Source organism: Pelobates fuscus, chromosome 4 (genome assembly GCF_036172605.1).
Source record: "Pelobates fuscus isolate aPelFus1 chromosome 4, aPelFus1.pri, whole genome shotgun sequence".
NCBI classification, from domain to species: Eukaryota; Metazoa; Chordata; class Amphibia; order Anura; family Pelobatidae; genus Pelobates; species Pelobates fuscus.
The window spans coordinates 13,639,396-13,662,452 of NC_086320.1; the positions used below are offsets into that span (position 1 = coordinate 13,639,396).

At 48.0% G+C, this 23,057-nt stretch overlaps 1 protein-coding gene across 1 annotated transcript; it reads left to right on the plus strand.

Annotated features, from left to right (window-relative positions):
• The first annotated feature begins 13,286 nt into the window (after nt 1–13,286).
• LOC134607697 (lymphocyte antigen 6E-like) lies at nt 13,287–22,718 on the plus strand. Its single transcript, XM_063450239.1, has 3 exons — nt 13,287–13,372; nt 14,920–15,042; nt 22,502–22,718. The coding sequence occupies exons 1-3, from the start codon at nt 13,321–13,323 to the stop codon at nt 22,708–22,710; spliced, it is 384 nt and encodes a 127-aa protein (XP_063306309.1). The 5' UTR covers nt 13,287–13,320; the 3' UTR covers nt 22,711–22,718.
• The last annotated feature ends 339 nt before the right edge of the window (nt 22,719–23,057 follow it).

The following is a 23,057-nucleotide window of genomic DNA, read 5'->3' on the forward strand; positions in this document are numbered from 1 at the left end:
GTGTTGAGGGTTGACAGTAAGAATGAAGGGAGGTGCCCGAGTTCAGAGAGTGGTGCCCGTGTGTGCGGAGGGAGAGACCGTGTGTATGGAGGGGTGTCAGTGTGCCTAGAGAGTGGTGACAGAGTGTGTGGGGGAAATGACATAGTATGAGGGTGGTGACAGTGTGAGAGGGTTACATTAGTAAAGGGGTGTGACAGAGTGAGAGGGGTTGACAGAGTGAGAGGGAGGGTGACATAGTGAAGGTGGGTAACAGAGTAAGAGGGGGGTGTCAGAGTAAGAGGGGGGTGTCAGAGTAAGAGGGTGGGTGACAGAATAAGAGGGTGGGTGACAGAATAAGAGGGTGGGTGACTTAGTGTGAGGGGGTGAACGTGTGAGGTGGGGTGACAGTGTGTGGGGAGCGACAGGGTGAGGTGACAGAGTACGGGTGGGTGACAGTGTGGGGGGGTCACAGGGTGGGTGACAGAGTAAGAGGGGGTGACAGGAGGGTGACCTAGTGTGTGAGGGGGGGAGACCTAGTGTGAGAGGGTGACATTGTGTAGGGGGGGTGACAGTGTGAAGGGGTGGCATAATGTGAGAGGTGAGAGACCTAGTGTGTGAGAGGGAGACCTACTGTGAGAGGTGGGAGACCTAGTGTGAGAGGGAGGGTGACATTGTGTAGGGGATGACAGAGTAAGAGGGGGGTGACATTAGTGTGAGAGGGAGGGGACAGAGTGAAAGGGGGGTGACAGAGTGTGATGGGCTGACAGAATGTGAGGTGGGGTGACAGTGTGTGGTGGGGTGACATAATGTGAGGTGGGGTGACAGTGTTAGGGGCTGACAATTTGAGGTGGAGTGACATGGTGAGAGGGGATGACATAGTGTTAGGGGCTGACAATGTGAGGTGGAGTGACAGGGTGAGAGGGGATGACAGGGGCTGACAATGTGAGGTGGGGTGACAGGCTGAGAGGGGGTGACATATTGTTTGGGGAGTGGCAGGGTGAGGTGACAGAGTAAAGGGGGTGATATAGTGTGGGGGGGTCACAGGGTGGGTGACAGAGTAAGAGGTGGTGTGACAGGGTGAGGGGGTGACAGGTTGGGTGAGAAGGGGTGACAGGGAGGTAACAGGGTGAGGGGGTTACAAGGTGAGAGGAGATGAGAGGGAGGTGACAGGTGGGGTGGCATGGTGAGAATGGGTGAGGAAGGTGACAGGTGGGGTGGCATGGTGAGAATGGGTGAGGAAGGTGACAGGTGGGGTGGCAGGGTGAGAGGGGGTGACAGGTGGGTTTGCTGGGTGATAGGTGGGGTGGCAGAGTGAGAGGGGTGACAGGTGGGGTGATAGGGTGAGGGAGGTGACAGGGTGAGGGGGTGACAGGTGGGGTGGTAGGGTGAGGTAGGGTGACAGGATGAGGTGACAGCGTAAGGGGGGTGACAGTGGGGGGGTCACAGGGTGGGTGACAGAGTAAGAGGGGGTGACATGGTGAGAGGGGGTGACAGGTGGGGTGGCAGGGTGAGGGGGGTGACAAAGTGAGGGGGTGACAGGTGGGGTGGCAGGGTGAGAGAGGAGTGACAGGTGGGTGGCAGGGGGAGGGAGGTGACAGTGTGAGGTGGTGTGACTGGGTTAGGAGGGTGACAGGTAGGGTGGCTGGGTGGGGAGAGTGGCAGGTGGGGTGGCTAAGTGAGGAGGGGTGACAGGTGGGGTGGCTGAGTGACAGATGGGGTAACTGGGTGAGGGGGGTGGCAGATGGGGCAACAGGGTGAGGGGGTGGCAGGGTGGCAGATGGGGTGACAGGGTAAGGGGGTGATAGGTGGGGTGGCTGAGTGAGGGGTGTGACAGAGTTACAGACGGGGTGACTGGGTGAGGGGGTGGCAGATGGGGTGACAGGGTGAGGGGGTGGCAGATGGGGTGACAGGTGGGGTGGTTGCAGGGTGAGGGGGTGACAGGTGGGGTGGTAGGGTGAGGGGGGGTGACAGGGTGAGGTGACAGCGTAAGGGGGTGACAGTGGGAGGGTCACAGGGTGGGTGACAGAGTAAGAGGGGGTGACATGGTGAGAGGAGGTGACAGGGGGTTGGCATGGTGAGAGGAGGTGACAGGGGGGTGGCAGGGTGAGGGGGTGACAAAGTGAGGGGGCAGGGTGAGGGGGGTGACAAAGTGAGGGGTGACAGGTGGGTGGCAGGGGGAGGGAGGTGACAGTGTGAGGTGGTGTGACTGGTTTAGGAGGGTGACAGGTGGGGTGGTTGGGTGAGGGGGTGACAGGTGGGGTGGTTGAGTGAGGGGGTGACAGGTGGGGTGTCTGGGTGACAGATGAGGTGACTGGGTGAGGGGGGTGGCAGATCGGGAACAGGGTGAGGGGGTGGCAGATGGGGTGACAGGGTGAGTGGGTGATAGGTGGGGTGGCTGAGTGAGGGGGGTGACAGGGTTACAGATGGGGTGACTGGGTGAGGGGGTGGCAGATGGGGTGACTAGTGGGGTGGTTGCAGGGTGAGTGGTGTGACAAGGTGAGGGGGGTGACAGGTGGGGTGGTAGGGTGAGGGGGGGTGACAGGGTGAGGTGACAGCGTAAGGGGGGTGACAGTGGGGGGTTACAGGGTGAGTGACAGAGTAAGAGGGGGTGACATGGTGAGAGGAGGTGACAGGGGGTTGGCATGGTCAGAGGGGGTGACAGGGGGTGACAAAGTGAGGGGGTGACAGGTGGGGTGGCAGGGTGAGGGGGGTGACAAAGTGAGGGGGTGACAGATGTGTGGCAGGGGGAGGGAGGTGACAGTGTGAGGTGGTGTGACTGGTTTAGGAGGGTGACAGGTGCTTTGGCTGGGTGGGGAGAGTGACAAGTGGGGTGGCTGAGTGAGGGGGGTGACAGGTGGGGTGGCTGAGTGAGGGGGGGTGACAGGTGGGGGTGTCTGGGTGACAGATGGGGTGACTGGGTGAGAGATGTGGCAGATGGGGCGACAGGGTGAGGGGGTGGCAGATGGGGTGACAGGGTGAGGGGGTGATAGGTGGGGTGACAGGGTGAGGCGGTGATAGGTGGGGTGACAGGTGGGGTGACTGGGTGAGGGGGTGGCAGATGGGGTGACAGGGTGAGGGGGGTAACAGGTGGGGTGGCAGGGTGACAGATGGGGTGACTGGGTGAGGGTGGTGGCAGGGTGGCAAATGGGGTGACAGGGTGAGGGGGTGACAGGTGGGGTGGCAGATGGGGTGGCATGGTGACAGATGGTGTGACTGGGTGAGGGGTTGGCAGTTGGGGTGGCAGGGTGACTGGTGAGGTGACAGGGTGACAGATGGGGTGACTGGGTGAGGGGGTGGCAGATGGGGTGACAGGGTGAGGGGGTGGAAGATGGGGTGACAGGGTGAGGGGGTGGAAGATGGGGTGACAGGGTGAGGGGGTGGCAGATGGGGTGACAGGGAGAGGGGGTGACAGGTGAGGTGGCAGGGTGACAGATGGGGTGACAGGGTGAGGGGGTTACAGGGTGACAGGGTGGCATGGGGTGACTGGGTGAGGGGGTGGCAGATGGGGTGACAGATGGGGTGACAGGGTGAGGGGGTGGCAGATGGGGTGACAGGGAGAGGGGGTGACAGGTGAGGTGGCAGGGTGAGGGGGTGGCAGATGGGGTGACAGGGTGAGGGGGTGACAGATGGGGTGACTGGGTGAGGGGGGTTACAGGTGGGGTGGCAGGGTGGCAGATGGGGTGACTGGGTGAGGGGGTGGCAGATGGGGTGGCAGGGTGGCAGATGGGGTGACTGGGTGAGGGGGGGTGACAGGTGGGGTGGCAGGGTGGCAGATGGGGTGACTGGGTGAGGGGGGTGACAGGTGGGGTGGCAGGGTGGCGTGACTGGGTGAGGGGGTGACAGGTGGGGTGGCAGATGGGGTGACAGGGTGAGGGGGTGATAGGTGGGGTGACAGGTGGGGTGGCTGGGTTACAGATGGGGTGACTGGGTGAGGGGGTGGCAGATGGGGTGACAGGGTGAGGGGGGTGACAGGTGGGTGGCAGGGTGACAGATGGGGTGACTGGGTGAGGGTGGTAGCAGGGTGGCAAATGGGGTGACAGGGTGAGGGGGTGACAGGTGGGGTGGCAGATGGGGTGGCATGGTGACAGATGGTGTGACTGGGTGAGGGGGTGGAAGGGTGGGGTGACAGGGTGAGGGGGTGGCAGATGGGGTGGCAGGGTGACTGGTGAGGTGACAGGGTGACAGATGGGGTGTGGGGGTGACAGATGGGGTGACAGGGTGAGGGGGTGGCAGATGGGGTGACAGGGTGAGGGGGTGACAGATGGGGTGACTGGGTGAGGGGGGTTACAGGTGGGGTGGCAGGGTGGCAGATGGGGTGACTGGGTGAGGGGGTGGCAGATGGGGTGGCAGGGTGGCAGATGGGGTGACTGGGTGAGGGGGGTGACAGGTGGGGTGGCAGATGGGGTGACTGGGTGAGGGGGTGACAGGTGGGGTGGCAGATGGGGTGACTGGGTGAGGGGGGTGACAGGTGGGGTGGCAGGGCGGCAGATGGGGTGACTGGGTGAGGGGGGTGACAGGGTGGGTGGCAGGTACCTTTTTCCCTGGTGGTCCAGTGGTGGCAGTCAGACTCCCTGGTGGTCCAGTGGTGGCAGTCAGACTCCCTGGTGGTCCAGTGATGGCAATCAGACTCCCTGGTGGTCCAGTGGGCTCTGCGATCTGCAGCTCTGCCGGATGCAGAGCTGCAGACCACATGGTGAAGGTCTCGCGATCTTCAGTCAGAGCGTTGCCGTGGTAACCCGCAGCAACGCTCTGATTGGCTAGAGATCGCGGGACACTTCAGTCTGCAGCTCACACCCGGCGGAGCTGCAGACTGAAGGCTGGCTCTCCCGGTCAGACTGACAGGAGGGGCCTCGCACCCGGCGGCATACAGGGGAAGCCGCCGGGCCCCCTCCTGTGTCGGGTCCTTAAGGACCCGACATGTCAGTCTGCCCTATGGCGGTTTAGGCGGCCGCGAGGCCCCACACAGCGCGAGGCCTTAGGCGGCCGCCTAAACCGCCTAATTAGAGAGCCGCCTCTGAGTGGGTTAGTTATGGCCCACAAAGCAATGGGTTTGTTATGGCCCACGAGGTAAAGGGTTAGTTATGGCCCATGAGGTATAGGGTTAGTTATGGCCCACGCGGTAGAGGGTTAGTTACCCCCCCGCACGAGGTATACAGTTAGTTATGGCCCACAAGGCAGAGGGTTAGTTATTGTTGCGGTTGCCGGCTCGCCGCGTGGCAAAGCTGTGCCCGACCGGCACAGTCTAGCCGACGGCAAAAGCTTACCTGCTCACCGGCGAGCCGACAGCCGCTTCTCCGCATCCTCCGACCGTCTCGACCGGATCCAAAATGGCGCTGATCGCGTGGTCGCGCCTAAACTTAGCTCCGCCCCCCAAGTTTATACTGACGTGCGCGTGACGTCACGACGTCAACGCGCACGCACGTTCTGGGGTCAGAGGTCGCCCTCTGACCAATCAGACCTTTGAGAGGGATATTTAACTCCCTAACTCACTCCAGTACCTTGCCCTGTCGTGGTTTCCTGTTCCTGGTTTCCTGAGAGTGCTTTATATTTGTGAATCTGATGTCCTGGTATCCTGATCTTGGCTTTTCCCTGGTTATTCTGAATTCTGGTTTCCCTGACTTGGCTTGTGTAAACGGTATTGTGTATTTTCTGGCTTCCTTGACCTCGGCTTTCCTTTTGACCATTCTCTGTCTCTAGCGTATCAGTCCGGCCATTCTAAGGTCTGGTTTACGCTCTGTCCTTTTTTTTCCTTTTCTTGTCTATGTATATGTTTACATAGTTTCTGCGTGCTGGACCACACTAGTAGTCGTGACAGTTATGGCCCACAAGGTATAGGATTGGTTATGGCTTACGAGGTAGAGGGTTAGTTATGGCCCACGAGGTAGAGGGTTAGTTATGGCACACAAGTTAGAGGTTAGTTATGGACCACGAGGTATAGGGTTAGTTATGGACCACGAGGTATAGGGCTAGTTATGACCAACGAGGCAGAGAGTTAGTTATGGCCCACAAGATATAGGTTTGGTTATGGCTCACAAGGTATAGGTTAGGTTAGGACTCACGAGGTATAGGTTTGGTTATGGCCAACGAGGTGGGGGTTAGTTATGGGCCACAAGGTAGAGAGTTATTTATGACCCACAAGTCAGAGGGTTAGTTATGGCCATTGGCCAACAAGGTATAGGGTTAGTTAAGGCCCACGAGGTAGAGGGTTAGATATGGCACAAAAGGCAGAGGGTTAGTTATGGCCCATGAGGTAGATTATTCAGTATGACGTAGATGGAATGTCACTGCTGTAGAGTCTTGTCAAGTCATATTTGTTTTTATCAACCTATTGTTCCTGTGACATTTTGTAATTGTCTCATTTATTGGTAAAATACCCCCTTTATAATACTGTGATGCGCTGCGGAATGAGTTGGCCCTATGTAAATGCCAATAATAATAATAATAATTTCATTGCAGCGCACACTGTACTGGGCTTAATGCCATTTAATGGGATTTAACATGTAATTAAATGGTAATGATAAATTCATTAGGCAAAGTGACAGCCCCAAACCGGGCTCACTCTTTAATGTCACATTAAACATTTATAAAACTTTTTACATTGACTGATGTCGGGTCAGGCTGACGTTGTGCACTGACGGCAAAGTACCAGCACTCAGGGTGTGGGGGCTGTGCTTGTTATTTATTGTTACTTTGTATATTGGAATATTCACAAACAGTTTGAGATGTAATGTTAAAGAATAGGAATTTAGGACACAGTATGCCGATCTGTAGATTTTTGGTAAACTTTCAATAATGAAAGGTATCTATCTATTTAACTATATCTATCTAAATGCAAATATATTTTCTATTTCCATCTGCTTTGGTGTCTGTGATTTCTCAAAGCAATTATCTGTCTTATTACTAATCCTCAAAAAATATGCATTTCTTTTTCACACTGGTTTTAAGATGCATCACAATCCGAATTTAAAAAAAAATAACCTAAATTTTACTCCAAATCTCAACTGCACTTTATTCAAACCTTTAAAAAACAGTTACACCCATTCAGGGCCGGCCTTCGGCCTTTAGACGACTTGTGCAAAAAAATCATACCCCTTCATTCATGAATAGTGTGTGTAAAGGGGTGTAGTGTTTAGGGATAGGGGATTTAGTGTGAGAGGCGTGATGGCTGTATGCGATATGTAAGCTATGTGCTGGTTGTGTGTGATATTTTTAATGGTTGTATTGACTGTGTGTGAGATATATGTGCTTATATTTGACTGGCAGTATTATTTTATTTATATAATATTTTACCAGGAAAGATACATTGAGATTTCTCTCGTTTTTCAAGTATGTCCTGGGTCCACAAATCATTGCATTGTTACATTAGGGTACAATAAAATACAAAAACAATATTAATATACAATAAATACAAAATTTAACATAGAACAGGTAGGAAATATATAATCACCCATTGCATGTGCATTCTGTTTTGAGGTTTGTAGAGAGGGATCTCTTAAAGGACTTTAGGCTTGGGGAAGATTTTAAAGTGTGCGGGAGGTCGTTCCACAATCGCGGCGCTCTGTAGGAGAAGGAGGATCAGGCTGCTTTCTTTTTGTATTGAGGTAGACTAAATAAAGTGCTGGTACTGGATTGGAGGTTATAGGAGGTGGGAACAGCTGAGGAGAGCATTCTGCTCAGATAAGGTGGAAGTTTCCCAGAAAAGCTCTTAAACACAAGGCTGGAAAGATGAAGGGTGCGTCTGGATTCCAGCGAAAAAAGAGGGAAATGTAGTCCATTGGTGCAAATCCATAACATAATACTGGTAGTAAAAGGGTGTTGGTACAAAGTACCCAATTGAAAAAAAAAACAGAAGTGGAACCTTTACTGTGAATGTATAAAAGGGGTAAAATGTAATTCTTCATTCAAACCTTCTGGGGCTAGGGTTTTAAATTCATAAATCCATCTGGATTCTTTTTGGAGAAGTATTCGGTTATAGTTCCCTTTTCTGGAATTAAGAATCACTCTTTCCAAATCCTGAAAAGAAAGATGATTAGGATTGCCGTCATGAAAATTCCGTACATGATTTGCTACGGGGGTGCTTAAATTAGGATTTTTCACTGAGTTCACGTGTTGTAGAGTTCGTCTCCTAAGTTCTTGGTAAGTTTTACCGATGTACTGCTTACCACATGAGCATGTGATGACATATATGTCACGTGTGGTACTGCAATTTATGAAATGTTTAATTTGGAATTCCTTTTGGGTTTTGGTACACTTGACGGATTTGGACTGATTTATGAAAGGGCAAGCCTTGCAGTGCCCACACTTATGGATTCCCATAGGTGCATTGAGCCAACTTTTTGGGCCACTTACTTTCTCCAGATGGCTGTGTACCAAAAAATCCCTCAAATTCCTAGATCTACGTGCTGTGATGTTGGGATATTGAACTGATTCAGGTTTTAAGTCAGTGTCGTATTGCAAGATAGGTCAATTATGCGAAAATATTTCTTTTATGGGTTTCCATTGTTTATCAAAAGTCCCAACACACCTAATGAGTTGATTAGATGGAGGAAATTTTTGAGAGTGGAGACTAGAACTTCTATCTTGAGTGGAGGCCCTATGGAACGCTTTTTGTAGAGTGTAGTGGTAATAAGCGTTTTTTCTGCCTTTATGACACACAAAGTGAGTTTGCACAGTATATATTGCAAACCTTATGTGTGCTACGAATGTATAATACTTCAGATGTTGCTCAGCTATGTCGGCTGAGTACAGCAATACCCCCGTATGTACCTTTGCCAGGTATATATGGACATCGGAGGGGCACATTTAGGACACAGTCATTCCAGTTCTTTTCAAACTTAAAATGTTTACGCTGTGCCCATGTCCCATTTTAGAGTATTTTACCAGGCTATATAATCCAAATACCCCATAAAGCCATACCATTTCTTAAAGAATACATCCCAGGGTATTTCAAAAGGCATATTTTGAACCTTAGCGTGGGATAATTTTTCCGCTAGCTTATACCAAGTGTAGTGGTAATAAGCGTTTTTTCTGCCTTTTTGACACACAAAGTGAGTTTGCACAGTATATTTTGCAAACCTTATGTGTGCTACGACTGTATAATACTTCAGATGTTGCTCAGCTATGTTGTCTGAGTACAGCAATACCCCCGTATGTACCTTTGCCAGGTATATGTGGATGTTGAAGGGGCACATTTGAGACGCAGCCATTCAGTTTTTTTCTTTGACGTTTTACGCTGTGTCCATGTTCCAATTTGGAGTAGTTTAGACAGTTGGTTATTGAAACTTCCCCACAAACACATACTATTTATTAAAGAATACACCCTGGGGTAATTCAAAAGGCATATTTTGAACCTTAGCGTGGGATCATTTTTTCTCTAGTTTGTTCCAGGTGTAGTGATAATGAGCCTTTTTAAATGTATTTTTTTACTTTTTAAAACTTTTTTTTCTATTTAAAACTAGTTTTTAAACTTTTGTTTTGCTTATTAATTTTTTTAAAACTTTCCTAAACTTTCTTAAAACTTTTTTTTTTACAGATTTAACATTTTTCTAAGCTTTTTTTTTTTTTTAGCATTAACCCCCAACTAGCAGTAAGCAGCACTAACAGTAAATTCCCCATTTTCCCATAACTCCCACCCAGCTAGCAAAATATATCATTATAAAATATTTAAATTAATTAATTAAATAAATCGAACCCCTGAGGGTTAAAAAATAAATAAAAGTTAATCCTCAAGCCTGTCAGAGCGAGCACCGGTGCTGGGACAGCCCGATCGGGTGCTCCCGGTCTGCCTCTAATACAGAGGCAGACTGGAGCACCATTAACCCCGCAATCGCCGCGATGTGGGGTTAATTTTACTGCGTGACGGATCTGGTCCTTCACTCGTCATTAAGGGTCTCTCTCTGTGACGGACCAGATCCGTCACTCGTCGTTAAGGGGTTAATTCATTTGTCATTTATTTATAAATATAACTATTAATTAGAAGTATAAGCAGAATATTACATTGCTTCAGAGAGATTTAGATAGATTGGTGGACTGCGCACTTAAATGGCAGATGAAATATAGTGTACATAATGTAAAGTTATGCACTTCGGGATCAAGAATGCACAAGCAACTTACACCCTAAATGGTAGTGAATTAAGGATATGGAAATATAATATTCCCTCTTTATAAATCGCTGTGTAAGACCACACCTTGAATATACTGTGCAATTTTGGGCACCTGTTCTGGAAAAATGGTGCCTCAGAGGGGATATGATAACTTTATACAAATATATTCGGGCCAATACAAACCTTTTATGTGGAAATCTATTCATAAACAGGGCTATACATAGGACACAAGGCCACACATTTAGATTTTTTTTATAGTAAGAGCAATAAGGATATGGAATTCTCTGCCTGAAGAGGTGGTTTTATCAGAGTCTGTATAAATGTTTAAACAGCAATTTGATGAATACTTGCAAAAACATAACATACAGGGATATCATTTTTAATTAGTCGGGTAACTGCGAGAATAGTGAAGAGATCTGATTGCCATTCTGCGTCAAGAAGGATTTTTTCCTTAGTTTGATTGCAAATGTGAAGCACTTCAAACTGGGGTTTTTTTTTTTTTTGCCTTAATTTGGAACAACTGCAAATCCAGATGTGAGAAAGGCTGAACTTAATGGACGTACGTCTCTTCTCAGCCGATGGAACTACGTAACTATGTAAATCATTACAAATAGCAAACATAATACATCAAGGTCCATACTGATAGCTTATCAGAAGTTCAGTGTATTCCGTTTATTTAAGATAAAATGTAAGATATTGTTGACAGACATTTTATGTAAAGTAAACACATGGCAATACCACAAACTGTGAATATTCTGTACATCACAGAGCTGATGGGTTAATAAAGTGTTCGTATTATAAAGAACAGTTCGGGTTCTAGTGTTTAACAATACTTCTCGCTCAAATCACACTTCCAGAAATGTAACAGCAGATTCACGGTATACAATGTACGGGTTATATTTCTTGTTAGTTTTCCATCAGTTTATATTTATTTTTTCCCCTCCCCTCTCTCTATCTCTTTTGTCTCCATTTGTTCATTCTAGTTTTTGACTGTATTTTTCTCTTTTTTTATATATATATATTTTTAACGGTGCTGGCTAGCAAGCACTGGCCAGTGACCACATAATTAACTGCCATAGGACTCTTAGCTGTCCGTCCACTGGCTGCAAATAGTACTTCACATTATCCATCGCTTACAAAAAGCATGTGGATAATAATAAATTGTAATGCACTGCAGAATACGTTGGCGCTATATAAAGGTCAATAATTATAATAACAATAACAATAATGTGCAACTGCTGGATGCGATCGGTCCTGAATTTTTTTAAATCAGTGTTTTATGAATATTCTGAATCCTTTACTTTATAGGGTTCAGATGCATCCGGCTGATTGGTGCAGATGTGATCAGGTTCCGATCAGATTTGGCTTTAGTTTGGCTGCCAGTCTCTCCAGCCGCCCAATCCGCCTCCTTTTTCATTAGAAAGCTTGCTGATGTCTTACTAATTTCTCAGGCTGTCTGATGCTTCTCATAGAGAGGCAATGTGGACAAAAAGGACATGTGCGGCATTTGCTGCTCTCTGCTAATCAAATACTTCTTACAGAAAACCATTGAATCGAAGGCTTCTCTGACAAACATTGGAAGCAACATAATAGGATGCAATGCGTGATGACACTGAACGCCATCACGAAGTCTGACTCTGTCCTTACTGTGAAAGCACCATCTAGTGGCTCTCAGTGTAACTAACACTAGTGTGTGATTATCCCACAACTAAAACATTGCCGCAACTCCAAAATGTGGGAGCCAGTGGCGGATCCAGAGCCTGATCTCGGGAGGGGCACTTGTAGATTATTTAATGAAAAAATCCAGGCACAATAACCACTACAGCTCAGTGTAGTAGTTATGGTGCCAGTAGTGCCAGGATCCCATCCCAGAGTAAGTAGTCAAACCGTTTAAGAACAGTTTGACAACTTACCTGTGGTCTGCTGGGATATAGGGCATAGAAGCAGTGGTATGTGTTAGGGGTGAAGTGTGTGTTAAAGGTGCAGTGTGTGTGTGTGTGTGTGAGGGTGGCAGTGTATGTCAGGGTTGCAGTGTGTGTGTTAGGGGGCAGTGTATGTGTGTGGCAGTGTGTGTGTGAGAGAGCTGCAGTGTGTGTGTGTGTGTGAGGGTGGCAGTGTGTGTGAGAGTTGCAGTGTGTGTGTGTTTGGGGCAGTGTGTATATGGGGGGCAGTGTTTGTAGGGCAGTGTGTGTAGTATGTGTAAGGGGGGCAGTGTTTGTAGTGTGTGTATGGGGGCAGTGTGTGTATGGGTGTGCAGTGTGTGTATGGGGGGCAGTGTGTGTAGTGTGTGTATGGGGGCAGTGTGTGTATGGGTGTGCAGTGTGTGTATGGGGGCAGTGTGTGTAGTGTGTGCATGGGGTGCAGTGTTTGTGGGGCAGTGTGTGTAGTGTGTGTATGGGGGGCCGTGTTTGTGGGGCAGTGTGTGTATGGGTGTGCAGTGTTTGTATGGGGGGCAGTGTGTGTATGGGTGTGCAGTGTGTGTATGGGGGCAGTGTTTGTGGGGCAGTGTCTGTAGTGTGTGTATAGGGGCAGTGTTTGTGGGGCAGTGTTTGTGGGGCAGTGTCTGTAGTGTGTGTAGGGGGGGCAGTGTTTGAGGTGTAGTGTGTGTAGTGTGCCCTTGTCCGCTTAGCTGCGCTATTTCCCCAGGGCCTGACTAGCTCCTACCATGGCGGATATCACATAAAGCTTCCTCCACTGGCTGACAATAATGATGGGTTTGTTTTTTCTATTTTCTCTACTGAATAGTTTTTATCTTATTTTTTTTATTTTATTTTTTTAGCAAATTTTGCTTTTTATTTCTCTATTAGCAAGTAGAAAAATATATGATAATTAAAGATATCTTGAATATTCTAGAACATAAGCTGCAGAGGTCATGGTGCTCGGTGCGTGGCTTTGTTTGAAGGCAAGTTGTTTATTGTAGTTTTTGTTACTGGAAGCCCATGATGTACCAAGTGCATGTAACGTGACAATCCCATAACTTAGGAAAAAAACTTGTTCTTCCAGAAAAAAATTGCCCCAAGACATAGGTGAACAATGGGGTTTGAAAATTACACCTGAAGTTTGGTGGACAGCTTCTGTGACAATGAGTGTTTAGAATAGAGAACGTGTTGAAATTCAATATGTTCCTTCTAACAACACTAATCAGCCGTCTTCATAGAAACCAGACTTCCCAAACACAGAATCCCTTAAATACGGAGCAGCCTGACTGCATGGTACCACTTGTTCCTTCGAAGCGATCATGGATACCATTAAGATTATCGTGGTGCTCACCACACTCTGCATTGGGACAGGTAAAAAGGCACGGGGGACTCAGGGGAAGATTTCTCACTTCATTGACTGCCATTAGTTGTTTATGTAGATATTGCGTCAGTGAAGTTGAACGTGTCTTTGCATTATTGATTTGTGACTGAGTTCTAGGATGACGATTTGGTGGGTTAATTAGTGGATTAATAATGATAGGATTGATTAACATGTCTATTCTGTAACCAGCCCTTTTTTCGCTATTTACCTGGCCGCCGGTTAAAGTGGCACTGTCATGGTTTTTATTTATTTCCGTTTTTAATCCTCACCCACTTTATATCTCAATGATGGCATTCCCTTCTTTGTCAATTGCTTTTATCATATTTATTATATTTATTATTTTTATTATTTTTTCTTCCTTGTGCTGGATCTGAATATCTGGGCATCTCCATTATATTCTGCTCTCTTTGGGAATTCTCTTCTTTGCCATTTTACAGGATATTTTTGACAGATGGATTGTTGTGGGTAAATTACGAAAATAATAATAATAATAATAATAATAATAATAAATTAGTTTAGCAGCTGAAATGGAACTTTGATTGTGTACCGTCTAATATCACATATTGACAAAGATCTCGCTCCCTCCGAGAAAATAGTCCCCACTTTTTCTTCTGTATAACTAAATACGAAGGAAAAAAACAAAAACTAGGAGAAATAGAGGGACAAATATTTATTGCAACGTAGTTTTAAAGCAAAACCTATAAAGTGACAGAACCAATTTATTACACAGTGACACAGGAACCATAGGTAGCTGAAGGCCCTGCTCAAACGAGCTTGCAGTCTAACAATACAGGTTTTAGACCACCCAGGTGCAGTGCGTAAAAATAAAATAAAAAAAAAAGATAATTACTTCCTTTTTAGACAGGTATAGGTATAGCAAAAGGATTCTGCTCAATCCTCAATACAACTTTAGACAAAACAGGATATACCTAAACCTATAAAATAAAAGAAAATACGCTCATAGGGGATTAACGTAAAAACACAAATTGCCCCTTGTTAATATGTTGCACTCACAAAATTGAAGTGATTTTCAGGCTCATCAAATAAGTGGTTTCTCATGACTTCTTCACGATTGGAGTGATGAATATTACATGAAAAAGATAAAACATTGGCATAGTATAGCACTGTAGTAAAGTATAAATCAGCTTTTAATGGTTGCACTTACAGTGTAAAAGGTATAAAAAGGCCCATCAGTACAAATCTGTTTGTCCCATCGCTGTAGAATATGGTAATCCTCATATAAATGTCCAGCAGGAGAAACAGGTATAAAATACAAATAAAAATACAAATAAATAGCTCACTTGAGTTTGGCGGTTTATCGGATCACATAACATGCTCTCCGTGCTCCTGCTTTTGCTGTTTTGACTGCTGCCATCAATGTTTTCACTGGGTTTTTCTTTGGTTGAGTTTGTCATTCAGATTCAGTGTCCGACACTGTAAACGGTAAAGTCACACGGCAAGAGATTTATTTTGTTTTCACCAGAGTGACACAATTTACTTTAAACATTTAATGACATCACTTCTCCTCTGTTCACAGCTATGTCTTTACAATGCTATACGTGTACGGGCCAGACCTCAAATGCCAACTGTATTACCACAACCACTAACTGCACCACTGGTCAGACGTACTGCATGACAACGTCGGCCTCAGCTGGAGTTGGTAAGATCCTAAACACCTATCTTTACAGAAAGCCTTCTTCAACATGATACAGTAACTAGATCAGGGCCGGATTAACATAGGGGCTGATGGAGCTGCAGCTCCAGGCCCAGGCCCATGGAATAGGCCCATTGATTTAAAAAAAAAAAAAAAAAAAATTTTTTTTTTTTTTTTACATTTTTTTTTTCACACACACACACACTACTCTTAGGGATTCCACCTTTCTTTTATTTTATTGGCACAGCCAGTATTTGAGGCTGCCTGGCTGGTGCCAATATTGCAGTGATACTGGCAATACAAATGCTGGTATTTTTCTCAGTATAAACAAGAGATTACTCTGCAATACCAGCACTGGCCAGTAGGGGTCGCTGTATGTGGAGACAGGCAGGGATAGGAAGTTCCAGTATATCCCTCCCTGCCTATCTCTACTCACTGATCTGCAGGGGTGCAGCTACAGAGAGTCCAGACAGCAACACCCACCCTGCAGAGACAGCCTACAGCTCAGCTAAGTAAGGAATGGGGGAAAGGATGGAAGGAGACATACACTGAGGCACTAAGGGACACTGGGAGACATTATGGCAGACACTGAGACACTAAGGGACATTGGGAGACATTATGACACAGACACATGGGGACACAGTGTGCCTAGTCTCCCAGTGACCCCTAGTCTCCCAGTGCCCCCAGTCTGCCAGTGTCTCACTGTCTCCATGTCTCCTAGTGCCTCCATGTCTCCCAGTGCCTCAAGTGTCTCAATGTCTCCAAGCTAGTGTCCCTGGTGTCTGTGGCCATGGTGTCTCAGTGTCCCCATGTCTCAATGTCCCCATGTCCCCCAGCCAGTGTCTCTAGTGTCTGTGTCCCTGGTGTCTGCGTCCCCATGTCTTCAAGTGTCCCCTATTTTCCCAGTGTCCCCATGTGTCCCAGCCAGAGTCTCCCAGTGTCACTGGTCTCTCCATGTCCCTAGGTCTCCCCGTGTCCCCAGGTCTCCCCATCTTCCTAGTGTCCTAGTGACATGGGGACCCTGGGATACATGGGGACACAGGGATACATAGGGCATTGAGACACTGTGATACATAGGATCACTGGGAGACCTGGGGACACGACACTAGGGGACACTGGGAGACATGGGGCAATGAGACACTGATACATAGGAACACTGAGACCTGGAGTTATCAACACATGGGGGCACTGAGTCATGAGGGCAATGGGAGACATGGGGGGCACTGGGAGGAATCCATCTATACAGCAGAATCAAACTAAGTAGTTTTTTGGTGATTTTACAGCATTTTCTCTTATGTCACTCCTTGTGATTTACATCATGTGATGTCACCCATACATATTTAATTATGCAAATTAGTAAGGCCGGTATGTTTTTTCCAAGAAAGGTGGCAACCCTAACTACTTTTCACATACTCTTACTTAAGTATGGAAACTTAAGAGGGATGCATGGAAATAAAACTTGTGTGGACAGGCTGACAGTGAATATAGTTAAAGGGACACTATAGTCACCAGAACAACTGCAGCTTATTGAACTTGTTCTGGTGAGTATAATCATTACTGTCAGGCTTTTTGCTGTAAACACTGTCTTTTCAGAGAAAATGCAGTCTTTACATTACAGCCTAGTGATAACTTCACTGGCCACTCCTCAGATGGCTGTTACAGATCCTTCCTGTGTCATGGTTGCCTAAAATGCATCCAAACATTCAGTGTCTCCTCCCTTTGCATGCAGACACTGAACTTTCCTCATAGAGATTCATTAATTCAATTCATCTCTCTAAGGAGATGCTGATTGGCCAGGGCTGTGTTTGAATCATGCTGGCTCTGACCTGACTCTTTGTCAGTCTCAGCCAATCCTGTGATTGGATCGGGCCACCACTTCTAATGATGTCAGCAGACTGCTTTTTTATGAGGCAAACAGCATGCAGAGTTACAGCTTCAGGCTTGAATATAGTAAGATTTTGCTATATTTATGGAGGCATGATGGGCCTAGGGGGGCTAGATGGTGGTGTTAACACTATAGGGTCATTAATTCATGTTTGTGTTCCTGACCCTATAGTGATCCTTTAAGGTAATGCTGACTTTGGTCTCTCTAACACTATGGCATGTTCCCTTTCTTCTACACTCACTACATACAGCTTTTCTCTGTCCCAGACTATATACCAGGAGCTTCTGCCTGCTAGTAAGAAGGTAAGGAGACAAGTGGACCAGCGATTGCTAGGGGACAGTCCTTAGAAAGCGCTGAGCGAGCGCATCATTAGATGCATTTATGCCAAGCTCAGGGTGCTGCCTGCATAGTATGCCCTTAGTTGGCCAGCTGCATGATTGGCAGCAGGGGCGGGCTGGGCCGGGGGGCAGGGAGGCAATTGCCCCCCAGGCCGCCCGAAATTCTTTTAGGACCGGCCGCGGTGGGCCGGCCCTTTAAATGCTGCAGCCGCCGAGCGCTCTGTAAAGAGCGCTCAGACGGCTGCAGCAGCTTTTCCCTCCCTCCCCTCCCCTCCCCTGTAGGTGGCCGAGCTGCACTCCGGTCCGCGGTCCCGGCCGGAGTGATGGGAAGGTGCACACTGAGTGTGCACTTCCTGTCAGTCCGGCCGGGTACAGGAAACAGAAACTCCTGTTCCGCGCGGAACAGGAGTTTCTGTTTCCTGTACCCGGCCGGACTGACAGGAAGGTGCACACTGAGCACCTTCCTATCACTCCGGCCGGGACCGCGGACCGGAGTGCAGCTCGGCCACCTACAGGGGAGGGGGTAAGAAGAAGGGGGGGGGGGGGGAGAGTAAAAAGAGGGGAGGGAGGGGGGGGGAGTAAGAAGAGGGGAGGGGGGGAGAGTAAGAAGAGGGGAGGGAGGGGGGGAGAGTAAGAAGAGGGGAGGGAGGGGGAGAGTAAGAAGAGGGGAGGGAGGGGGGGAGAGTAAGAAGAGGGGAGGGGGGGGAGAGTAAGAAGAGGGGAGGGGGGGGAGAGTAAGAAGAGGGGAGGGGGGGAGAGTATGAAGAGGGGAGGGAGGGGGGAGAGTAAGAAGAGGGGAGGGAGGGGGGGGAGAGTAAGAAGAGGGGAGGGAGGGGGGAGAGTAAGAAGAGGGGAGGGAGGGGGGAGAGTAAGAAGAGGGGAGGGAGGGGGGAGAGTAAGAAGAGGGGAGGGAGGGGGGGAGAGTAAGAAGAGGGGAGGGGAAGGAGGGGGGGAGAGTAAGAAGAGGGGAGGGGAAGGAGGGGGGGAGAGTAAGAAGAAGGGGGTAGTAAGAAGAGGGGGGGGAGTAAGAAGAGGGGAGGGGGAGTAAGAAGAGGGGAGGGGGGAGTAAGAGGGGCGGGGGGAGTAAGAGGGGCGGGGGGAGTAAGAAGAGGGAAGAGAGGGAGTAAGAAGAGGGAAGAGAGGGAGTAAGAAGAGGGGAGGGGGGATAATAAGAGGGGGGAGTAAGAAGAAGGGGAGATAAGAAAAAGAGGGGGGTAAGAAGAAGAAGGGGGGAGTAAGAACAAGAGTGGGGAGTAATTAGAAGAGGGGGTAAGAAGAAGAAGGGGGAGTAAGAAGAAGAGGGGGGAGTAAAAAGAAGAAGGGGGGTAAGAAGAAGAAGGGGGGTAAGAAGAAGAAGGGAGTAATAAGAAGAAGGGGGTAAGAAGAACAAGGGGGGGAGTAAGAAGAACACAGGGAGGAGGGATGGTAAGAAGAACACAGGGGGGGGTGAGAACACACAGAGGGAGGAGTGAGAAGAACACAGGGAGGGTGGAGGGGGGATGAGAAGAGCACAGGGAGGGTGGGTGAGTGTGAGAAGAGACCGCTAGGGGAGGGTGGGGGAGAGGAGAGACCACAAAGGGGCAGGGGAGAGCTCTAAGGGACAGAAGGGACAGCTCTATAGGACAGGGGGCAAGACAGGGAGCTCTTTAACACTACGCGCACACACACACACACACAATGCATCCCTATACATACACAGAAACACACAATGCATCCCTATACATACACAGAAACACACAATGCATCCCTATACATACACAGAAACACACAATGCATCCCTATACATACACAGAAACAGAACAGGCTTCCCTTACACACAGAGAAACACACAATGCATCCATTACACACACACACACAATGCAACCCTTACACACAAAGACAATGCATCATTTGCACACATACACAGAAACATACACTGCAAACCCTTACACACACATGCAAACACACACACTGTTTTTCTTACATACACACAGAAACACAATGCATCTCTTACACTCAATGCACACACATACAGACACACACCTTGCATCCCTTATGCATACAAACACAGATTCACACAATGCATCCCTCACACACAACCAGAAACACATAATACATCCCTTATACACAAATACACACTGTTCCACTACACACAAACACACTGCATCACCTGCACAAACTGGTATCCCTATACACTACATACCATAAGCACACATATTAGATAACACATAACACATCCCCTACACACTCCACTCCCTGTGAGCGAGCTCATGGGTGGGTGGAACATATAAGTGGACTTATGAGTGGGCCTTATGGGCATACTCACCGTCAGGCACTGGAGCCCAGACCTTGAGCTGTGTAAGAGGCCCCCAAAAAATGGAGCTGCTTCCAATTCTCCCAGAACGTTGAATTTTGTGACCACAGTTGCAAACAGCCTCCAGAGGTCCTGTTCTACACCAGACCAGTGGAGCCAAACTGCAGCCCATCATCATCCTCATCCAATTGTAAGTAGGCAATCTAGTATATTATTAGTGACACTAATCTATAATTTACCTCACATTAAAGGGACACTATAGCTTAATGAAGTGGTTCTGGTGTCTATAGCTGGTCCCTGCAGGCTTTTTAATGTAAACACACACTGTGTGCAGCACTGGCGTTAGTTCATATGGCAGATCATATGGGTGGGGCATTGTGATGTCACATGGGGGGGTGGCGCAATGGGCCACTTGACTGGTTTTGCCCCCCAGGCCTAAGGCTGCCAGCCCTCCCCTGATTGGCAGGTAGCCTGACATGCATTCATGCCAGGTTGGCCTTCTAATTCTTTGTGCAGACGTGTCCTCTTTTTGGGCATGTTCGCCCCTTTTGGCAGGTTACGTGATTTGTGTCAGTGGCACACCCTTTTACCGTGCCCATTGACTTCCTGCTTGATTGGACACTGCTGTTGGGGGTTATGGATTTACTTGAAAGATGAAAACATAAATTAGAGAGAGATTAGCATAGAGTGTTTGTTTTCTTATAGCTGCTTTTTTCTTTCTCTCCAGCACCATCTCCATCAGATACGTGACGCTTGGGAGTGTTTTACTGTTTTTGGTCGATATCATTCTGTAATTGGGCCCGTCATAATTGTCAGCACCAGGCCCACTGGGCTCTTAATCTGGCCCTGAACTAGATAACGAATGATTTAGAAAACATGCATAAATAAACTTTAATAAAATAAAGGGTAGAGGAGAGTATTGTGGGAAATACACGTTATAATACCGCTGGAGGAAATGATAGCAGTTTAAATGTCGGTTCACTCATGATTTATTTCGATCATTAATGGAGCTATAATCGGGACCAAGTATACGTGCTGTTCAACCACTGTCTCCTTCATGGAAATCTATGAAGGCCCCTGTCAGAAGAGGTGGGGACTTGCAGAGCTTATCCTAAAAATGTGTTTGTTGAACATTGCACTTTAAATTTACCAACAGAGCTTGCACTCCATTTCAAATCCTGCCGTTTTGTAACTAGGTTGAGATAATTCATACAGGTGGTCAATGCACAGACAATGATGTTTTTATTTAGGCTGATTATAAGGAATGACCCTGCAGGCGGTTTAGATACAGGGGCTGCCAATTCGCTAATTACAGATAATTAGAGTAAGGTTTATATGGCCTGTTTTATCTGTTAAAAAAACCATCAGAATGGTAGTTGGAGTCTGAGAGCCCTGTATGTATACAGTAACATTGAAAAAGTCACAGCACGTTCCCTCATCACGGCACGTTCCCTTATCACGGCAGGTTCCCTCATCAAAGCACGTTCCCTCATCGCAGCACGTTCCCTCATCACGGCACGTTCCCTTATCACAGCACGTTCCCTCATCACGGCACGTTCCCTCATCACGGCACGTTCCCTTATCACAGCACGTTCCCTTATGAAAGCATGTTCCCTTATTACAGCACGTTCCCCCATCACAGCACGTTCTCTTATTACAGCACGTTCCCTTATCACGGCAGGTTCCCTCATCACAGCACGTTCCCTTATTACAGCATGTTCCCTTATTACAGCACGTTCCCTCATCACAGCACGTTCCCTTATTACAGCACGTTCCCTCATCACAGCACGTTCCCCCATAACAGCACGTTCCCTTATTACAGCACGTTCCCTCATCACAGCACGTTCCCTCATCACAGCACGTTCCCTCATCCCTTCACGTTCCCTCATCACAGCACGTTCCCCCATCACAGCACGTTCCCTCATCACAGCACATTCCCTCATCACAGCACGTTCCCTTATTACAGCACGTTCCCACATCCCTTCACGTTCCCTCATCACAGCATGTTCCCTTATTACAGAACGTTTCCCCATCGCAGCACGTTCCCTCATCAGAGCACATTCCCTTATTACAGCACGTTCCCTTATTACAGCACGTTCCCTCATCACAGCATGTTCCCTCATTACAGCACGTTCCCTTATCACAGCACGTTCCCTCATCACAGCACGTTCCCTTATCACAGCACGCTCCCTCATCACAGCACGTTCCCTTATCACAGCACGTTCCCTTATTACAGCATGTTCCCTCATCACAGCATGTTCCCTTATTACAGCACGTTCCCTTATCACAGCACGTTCCCTTATTACAGCACGTTCCCTCATCACAGCACGTTCCCTTATTACAGCACGTTCCCTTAACACAGCACGCTCCCTCATCACAGCACGTTCCCTTATTACAGCACGTTCCCTTATTACAGCACGTTCCCTTATTACAGCACGTTCCCTTATCACAGCACGCTCCCTTATCACAGCACGTTCCCTTATTACAGCATGTTCCCTCATCACAGCACGTTCCCTTATCACAGCACGTTCCCTCATCACAGCACATTCCCTTATTACAGCACGTTCCCTCATTACAGCACGTTCCCTTATTACAGCACGTTCCCTCATCACAGCACGTTCCCTCATGACAGCACGTTCCCTCATCACAGCACGTTCCCTCATTACAGCACGTTCCCTCATTACAGCACGTTCACTCATTACAGCACGTTCCCTCATTACAGCACGTTCCCTTATCACAGCACGCTCCCTCATCACAGCACGTTCCCTTATTACAGCACGTTCCCTCATCACAGCACATTCCCTTATTACAGCACGTTCCCTTATTACAGCACGTTCCCTTATTACAGCACGTTCCCTCATGACAGCACGTTCCCTCATCACAGCACGTTCCTTTGTCAGTCTTGTAGTAAGTAATTGCCAATAAAATGTCTTTCTCTCTGTACTGCAGGTGGCGTATCATTTGCTTCAATCACTAAGACGTGTGCGGCGGCCTGTACGGCTGTGAGTGCTGGGTCCTCCTCCTTGGTCTCCGGTTCTGTTTCTTGCTGCAACACTGACCTGTGCAACACAAGCGGCGCCACCAGCATTAAATCTGGAGTCACCATCCTGGCTTTGACCGCCGGACTAATCTTAGCCCTGCTGAAGAATTCTCTGTGAATGTTAAATGGTTCGTAAACTGTAACCAAACATGTGAAACTTCATTAAACAAATTGTAACATAAAACATCACTTTGTATGTGAATTTATCAATAAATCTGGAAACAATGTGATCTAAAGGAAAACTATAGCATTAGAAATACAAGTTATGGGTTCCCTGGGAGCGTTACAGAAAGAGTTAAACTTACCTTATTTCTCCTGGTGCGCTCGGTTCTGCTGCTTCACCTGCTCGGCTGAGATTATCAATACTGACAATTTCAACCAATTCAATGCTTCCCCCTAAGGAAGTATTGGGCGGGCTGTGTGCATGCTCAACATATCACCATGCTGCACCAATCAGCATCTTTT

Bases quoted from the DNA above. Each gene is read 5' to 3' on its own strand.
- LOC134607697 (XM_063450239.1), top strand. From the start codon at position 13,321: ATGGATACCATTAAGATTATCGTGGTGCTCACCACACTCTGCATTGGG. The intron at 13,373-14,919 runs GTAAAAAGGCAC...CTCTGTTCACAG, and splicing joins CACACTCTGCATTGGGACAG to CTATGTCTTTACAATGCTAT. The intron at 15,043-22,501 runs GTAAGATCCTAA...TCTGTACTGCAG, and splicing joins GTCGGCCTCAGCTGGAGTTG to GTGGCGTATCATTTGCTTCA.